The 6,647-nt window shown below is 37.6% G+C and overlaps 3 protein-coding genes across 3 annotated transcripts in view; 1 reads left to right on the forward strand and 2 right to left on the reverse strand.

Moving 5' to 3' along the window:
• Positions 1 to 1,309: 1,309 nt before the first annotated feature.
• On the reverse strand, positions 1,310 to 2,605 carry LOC105313616 (zinc finger and SCAN domain-containing protein 9-like). The gene has a single exon (XM_011407189.2). The coding sequence runs from the start codon at positions 2,603 to 2,605 to the stop codon at positions 1,943 to 1,945; it is 663 nt and encodes a 220-aa protein (XP_011405491.1). The 3' UTR covers positions 1,310 to 1,942.
• Positions 2,606 to 4,561: 1,956 nt separating this feature from the next.
• Positions 4,562 to 5,868, forward strand: LOC105313617 (G-protein coupled receptor 161-like). The gene has a single exon (XM_011407190.2). It carries the CDS (start codon positions 4,765 to 4,767, stop codon positions 5,743 to 5,745), a length of 981 nt encoding a protein of 326 aa, XP_011405492.1. The 5' UTR covers positions 4,562 to 4,764; the 3' UTR covers positions 5,746 to 5,868.
• A 576-nt stretch (positions 5,869 to 6,444) lies between these two features.
• Positions 6,445 to 6,647, reverse strand: part of LOC100639744 (dnaJ homolog subfamily C member 15-like) — a 5,362-nt gene continuing 5,159 nt past the window's right edge. Inside the window, exon 3 of the mRNA XM_003388322.3 lies at positions 6,445 to 6,647. Coding sequence (XP_003388370.1) covers positions 6,644 to 6,647 — 4 coding nt within the window. The 3' untranslated portion in view covers positions 6,445 to 6,643.

Genomic DNA, 6,647 nt, shown 5'->3' on the forward strand with positions numbered 1-6,647 from the left:
ACTGGAACATATTCTACATACTGTATTTTTGGAGCATTGTGTGGTTCAGGAGGAGGATGGACAAGACTAGCATATCTGGATATGTCTGATGCTACACAGAACTGTCCTTCTGGGTTTAGACTGTACCAGTCAGGAGGAGTTAGAGCTTGTGGTAGACCAGGAACAAACAGCGGTAGCTGCAGCTCTATTACATTCCCATCTAATAGTCTCCGTTATTCTCAGATATGTGGTAGAGTAACAGGATATCAATATTATTCAGCAGATGCTTTTGAAGGACCAAGTGACCTCAATTCTTATTATGTTGATGGTGTTAGTATCACTCGTGGGTCTCCTCGTCAACATGTCTGGACACTAGCAAATGGTTTAACTGATTCTTATAACAATAACCCACAATGGATATGTCCATGTGCAACAGGGAGCTCTCAGACTGTCCCATCTTTTGTAGGAAACAATTATTTCTGTGAGTCTGGTAATCAAGCTTCTTCATGGTCGCCTATTCTCTACACATCTGATCCACTCTGGGATGGTCAAGGTTGTGGTTCTCTTGAAGCTACTTGCTGCTCTGCTCCAGGACTACCATGGTTTCACAGAGACTATGGTAGCACTACCACTACTGACTATATTGAGTTGAGGGTCTGTGGTAATTCTGGTTCTAATAATAATGAGGATACCACAGTTAGCTTTTATGAGATTTACGTCAAATAATTGGACAGTGTAGGCCTTTTTATGTATGTTGCTGCTGCTTCTTGCTAATATTTTTTGACTTTTTATGCTGTTAAATGCTGTAATAAAGTGTTTTTTTTATATTTTGTGCTACTTGTAATGAGTTTTAGACATTTTGATCAAAAATTAAAATTTCAAAACTGCCAGCTACTTGAGTGTGAAAGTTAAATTAATATAAAAGTTCAATTTTGATCGGAAATACATGAAATTTCTGCATAGCATGAGGACATCAATATGCATAATAAATGTGATAATAATTTGTGCATTTGGGGTGATTTTTGGAGCCATTTTTTGGAAAAAACCTTGAGAACTTTTTAGAAATTAGCTATTTTTTAAAAATGGTCGTAACTTGAAAAATTTAACTCAGAATCACCTCAAACTTAGCATAAGGACATCAGTATGTATCAGAAATTGCAGTATATATTGGGGTGATTTCAGAGCCATTTTTGGGGAAAACCTATGGTTTTCTCCGAAATCAGCTCTTTTTACAAACGGACATAACTTAACATTTATTCAGAATTACCTCAAACTTTTACACAGCATAAGTGCATCAAAAAGTGCATCATCCTTGCATGTTCATACTGCTCTTCTCTCTTCTGTGACCTTGTCTGTTTTTTCCTTAGTTTTCCCTCCTGTAGAACATGTCATCATCAAACTGCAGCCCAACATCCAACCAGCTGTTATTATTCCTCTCCTCCTGTGGCTGATCTCCGTCCTTCTGTTCTTCCTTGGCCTCCTTTGGCCCTCCTTTGTCCCCTGGTTCTTCAGATAATTGTCATCCATTATCTATGGCTGGGGTGAGTTCCACTGTGTTCGACTCCTGAGCATCTACTTCCACTGTTGTTGTTTTTGCTCCTGATTCTTTTTCCTTCCGTTGTAACTCCTCTTCCTCTTTCTTCTGTCTACGAGCCCCGCTCCTTGTTAAGACAGCAAATCCACTCTCTCCTCTCTGAGTAGGCTATTTAACTCGGGCACATCTGTCCCCAATAGAACTGACCTCGGTAATGTATCCGACACCGCTGCTTCCACCTGAAGCAACTTTCCACCTACGTCTATCTCTACAACCGCTACTCGGCTACTGGGTATGAAACTATATCACCATGAGCACACTGAATCGACACAGTGTCTTCTTGAAACTTCTGTTTATCTACCAGTTCACTCCTCACCACAGTTCGAGAACACCCGGTGTCCAACTGTATGTCCTTCACAACTCGTCCCTCTACTCGTCCATGTAGTAATGGTGATTTAACGACTCCTCTTGTAAACCACAAAACATTGCTTTTGGGCAGTTCTTTGCTATATGTCCTCTGGCTTTACAATTGTAGCATGTAATTTGAGGTTTGTCTTTATCTTCTTTGCTATTCTTGTCTAGATCTTTCAATTGGTGGCAATCCTTAGCCAGGTGACCCACCTTCTTACAATTGTGACATCTTTTCTCCTCAACCTTCCTCCCAATTGCTGCCTCCCACTTGTCCTTTCTTGCTTGTCGAAAGTCTTCCGCTAACTGACCTGCTTCCTTGCTTGAACTCGGTTTATGTTCTTTGACACATGTCCTTGCTTCTTCTGGTAACACATTCACAAACTGCTCCAATATAACACAGTCAATAACTTCCTTCCTAGTTGTACATGACACCAGCCACTTATCTGCAAGGTCTGTAATCCGTGTCAGCATCTCCAACGGTGTCTCTGTTCTTTTTATGTGAGCTGAGCGAAATCGTTGTCTGTAGGTTTCTTCATTAATGTCATAGCGCTGAAAGATAGCTTCTTTAACCTTCATATAATCTTTGGCGTCTGCGGCGTTTTCCATTGCAGCATAAGCTTTGAGAGCCTTCCCGGTTAGTTGTGGAGCTAGCATTGCTGCCCAGTCTTTCTGGTCGGGCATCCACAGCCCGTTCAAAAGCTGTCAAAATAGCTTCTATATCATCTGACTCACCCAACTTTGTCAGTTTCAGAGTCTCCGGCCCCACATCAATCCTTCTTTTTTTCTGTCAGGCTCCTTATCAGTCCCTCGTAATGTAAGCAGTCCTCTTCTCGCTCTCGTCTCCTATCTTCTTCCTTTTGGCGTAGCTCTTCTTCATATCTTTGCCGTTCTTTTTCTCGGAGTTCCCTTTCTTGTCGCCGCTCCTCCATTCGTTGTTCTTCTGCTTGCCGTTTTTCTTCCTTGTATCGTTCCTTCTCTTCCTTTCGTTGTTGCTCCGATTGCTTGAGTAATTCCAGTAGTTCAGCCATTGTTTTGTAGTCTTTTCCAGACCTCAGCATTCACACATATACACAAATTATAATTTGAGTGCAGGCCACCAGTCGCTGCACCGCTGCCACCAAATGTAACCGTAGTGTTCACCAGAAGTAAGTGGTTTAATATTATGTTTTTACCAAGAAAGGCAAACCATTTACAAAATCACACAAATTTATAGCAAGGTACAAATCTGGAACATTCTAGTCCAGAATGTTCCAGTAAACAAAAAGAATAGTCCAAACAACAAAAGGAATAGTCCAGTAATTAAAATGAAAAATAATAATCTAGAATGTTCTTAAATGGTACACAAAAATTAAATGCCTGTCCTATCTTGTTTCTACTATTACAATACAACAGATGGTGTTAATACATACATTAATGATCTCAATTCTCCTTACATTGATGGCGTTAGTATCACTCGTGGGTCTCCTCGTCAACATGTCTGGTCACTAATTTGTGGACTCACTCAAACAAGCTCTGTATATTATGCATGCCCATGTAATACTGGTAGTTCAGCATCAATGCAGTCTTTTATTGGTAATAACTACTTCTGTGAATCAGGGAATCCTTATAATGGTATATCAAGTTATCTCTATACATCTGATCCACTCTGGGATGGTCAAGGCTGTGGTTCACTTGAATCACCTTGTTGTAATGTTCCTGGTATCCCATGGTTTCACAGAGACTATGGTAGCAATACCACTACTGACTATATTGAGTTGAGGGTCTGTGCTAGTGGTGGTACTTACGAAGAAGACATCCCCGTTGGCTATTATGAGATTTATGTCAAGTAATTAGCCTATTATGCATGGAACTCAATGCTTATTTCTTGCATGCTGACTTTTTGCTGCTATAATGCTAAAATAAATGATTTTTGCTGTTTTATTACTTTAGTTGCTGAACCATGCATTAATTACAATTGTTGATTTCAATGAGCAGAATTGCAGCAGCTAAATATGCATTAAGCTTATGAGTTTTTAATAAAGAACAGACTACTAAACCACTAGGGAAAATGGTCATTGGTCCATACCAGGTAATATTTTGGTAAGTTAAGAATAAATTAGATGCAAAATGAGAGTGAAGCCAACTAATGGAATCAATGCTGTGTCATGGTCCCAAATTACGTTAATGGAGTCACAGTTTGCTGTTCTATAATGCAAGCAGAAGAGAGCAAACAATTGACAATTAGTACACTTAATGTATTTTAAGCACAACATTCTCCATGCAATGCTTGATGTGGTATGTAGAAAGTTTAGATAACAGGTGGGCAGCAAATGTTGTGTATTTTGAGCTTAAAATATGTTTATTCAGCTAGAGTATATGAAGTTTTAAGATTAGGGCACATGCTGAAAGTAGCTCAAGACAGTTCCATTGCTTCATAAAGTCAATTTTCTATTACAAATTGATGCATTATAAATTTGAATTGGTCCTAACAATTAAAATTTATTCTACTGAGCCACTTGTTTTGTTTACATCTTATGTCATCTGATTGTTTTCAGTTTGTTCTACTTTAGTTCCACATGACAGAACTCAGTTGCATGATACACTAAGAAGGCATTCATTTACATGACATGTAGAAAAAGAGGGAAGTTTTAAGCTAAAGAAAAACTGCATTATACATGTAATATGCTACACTCATGATCAATATCTAATTCATTAGGTTCATGGCTATATAACAAAGTGTATACTCTATTTCTGCAGTAAATAACTGAAGGATATAATAGTTAGCTACAGGAAGATTTCTCAAATGAGTAGTTTATCATCAAAATAATAAGTTTTGTTAGTTCAGTCTTGTGAAAGAAAGGATGGAAAGGAATTATACTTTTACTGGGGAGTTTAGTCCTGAGGCAGTAGCAGGAGTTCTTAGTATTGAGATGATACTAGCTCTCATAGCTAATGTTGTTGTACTGGTGATTACCTTTTATCAAAAGAAGTCCTTCAAACACTCATCAACAATATTCTTTACTTCTCTCATACTGGCACACCTTGCCTTAACTCTGCTGTATCTTCCATTCACAATCACTTCATTATTTGCTGGTGAGTGGATCATTGGTAGCACTGATGATGAGAAGCAAGGAACCTGTGATTTCAGTGCTTTTATGATCATCACTTCTGCTTACATCATGTATATGACACTGAGTCTCATATCAATCGATCGGTTCCTTTTTATTGTAAAGCCTCATCTCCACAAGCGGTTCATGAGTCCAAGGGTAGCTCTGGTCCTTGTCATTATTGTGTGGATAGTCAATTCTATCTTTTTCTCTTCAGGATTCATTGATGAATCTGGTATAGCATACTGGTACGTGGCTCCTCTAGGAATCTGTAATGCTCTTACCATCAGTCAAGCTATGGCAGTCATTCGGTTTCTAGTGATATTAATCCTGTTAGGCATCATTGTCGTTACATCAATTTGGACATTTTGTTTCACTCGTAAGTTTATTAATAATCAGTCAATGATAGTAGGAGAGAGTGTCTATGCTTCAAAAAAGAAGAGGTTGTTTGGGATATTTGGGTCCATGCTACTCGTCTATGGGATATGCTTCATTCCAGGTGCTTTCTTGTCCTCATTTTTAGCAATACTTGATGCTCCTGGCACACTTATAATTTCTTCCCTTGTGTTTTTCATCTTAGCTTTGGTCTTGAGTCCAGTTGTTCAGTCATACTTCAGGCCAGAGATTAAAAGTGTCATTGTTCAAATTTGTCGTAAGATGATGCGTAAACCTAATTCAACTGCATCAAAGAATTCAGCGGTCACTCGTGATACAAACGTCGATTCAGTCACTTGATTCTTGAACTTTAATTAAACCTTATAACATCACTGACTATGATAACTTTATCAATAATCATACTTTTATGAGACTTTTGCATTAATAGTACTTGTGTTGCATATATGAGAATATAATTATTGTGTTGTTAATCATTTTTGTTTCACATACCACAGCTACATTGCATTCCATTGGTTACAATTGGTATATCCCCAGTAGTATAGGAGTGGCACTACTCCTTACTATTAAGGAGTCCCAATCATGTTAGTAACTGAAGCATGCAGTGAGGAATGCTTACTATTATTGCATTATTATGTACTGTGGCTTGCAGCATTACATAGGCATCTATTTATGTCTACACCCAACAGTGTTCCCCTTTGATATAATAATATCATTAATACCAATAATTGTACAAAATATTCTCTCCTCATATTTTCAAGGAAAAATCATGTGAAATTCAGTTTAGCTACCCATAATTTTCCTCAGAAATTACACTATGCATGTACTTGTATATTGTATAGAGTACAAAGATGCCTTATTTACATTATGTACATTTACATGCATGTGCTAAGTGGATTTTTAAAGCTATTTGAAATACTGTGTACTTCAGTAAAAAATATGTACATGCTATTGTGGTGCTTGTCAGCTCATGAAGAATACATGCTTTTTTTAACATGCTCTATTGGAAAATCTGGTGTTAATAGTATTTTGTTGTGATATAGTGTATATACTGATTGAAATGATATACAATTCACTTTGTAATTTATCAATCAACAAAAAGAAATAGAATAAATAATAACAATAATAATAAGACAAACATTGACATAAGTGTACTGTTGATTTATAATACAATAAACAGAGTCAGGTACAAAGACAAAAAGAGAGAGAGAGTGGGTGGGAGGTTGGAGTGTATAGATAATCAC

The sequence above is a fragment of the Amphimedon queenslandica genome, unplaced genomic scaffold (genome assembly GCF_000090795.2).
Source record: "Amphimedon queenslandica unplaced genomic scaffold, v1.1 AMPQUscaffold_13264, whole genome shotgun sequence".
Classification (NCBI taxonomy): domain Eukaryota; kingdom Metazoa; phylum Porifera; class Demospongiae; order Haplosclerida; family Niphatidae; genus Amphimedon; species Amphimedon queenslandica.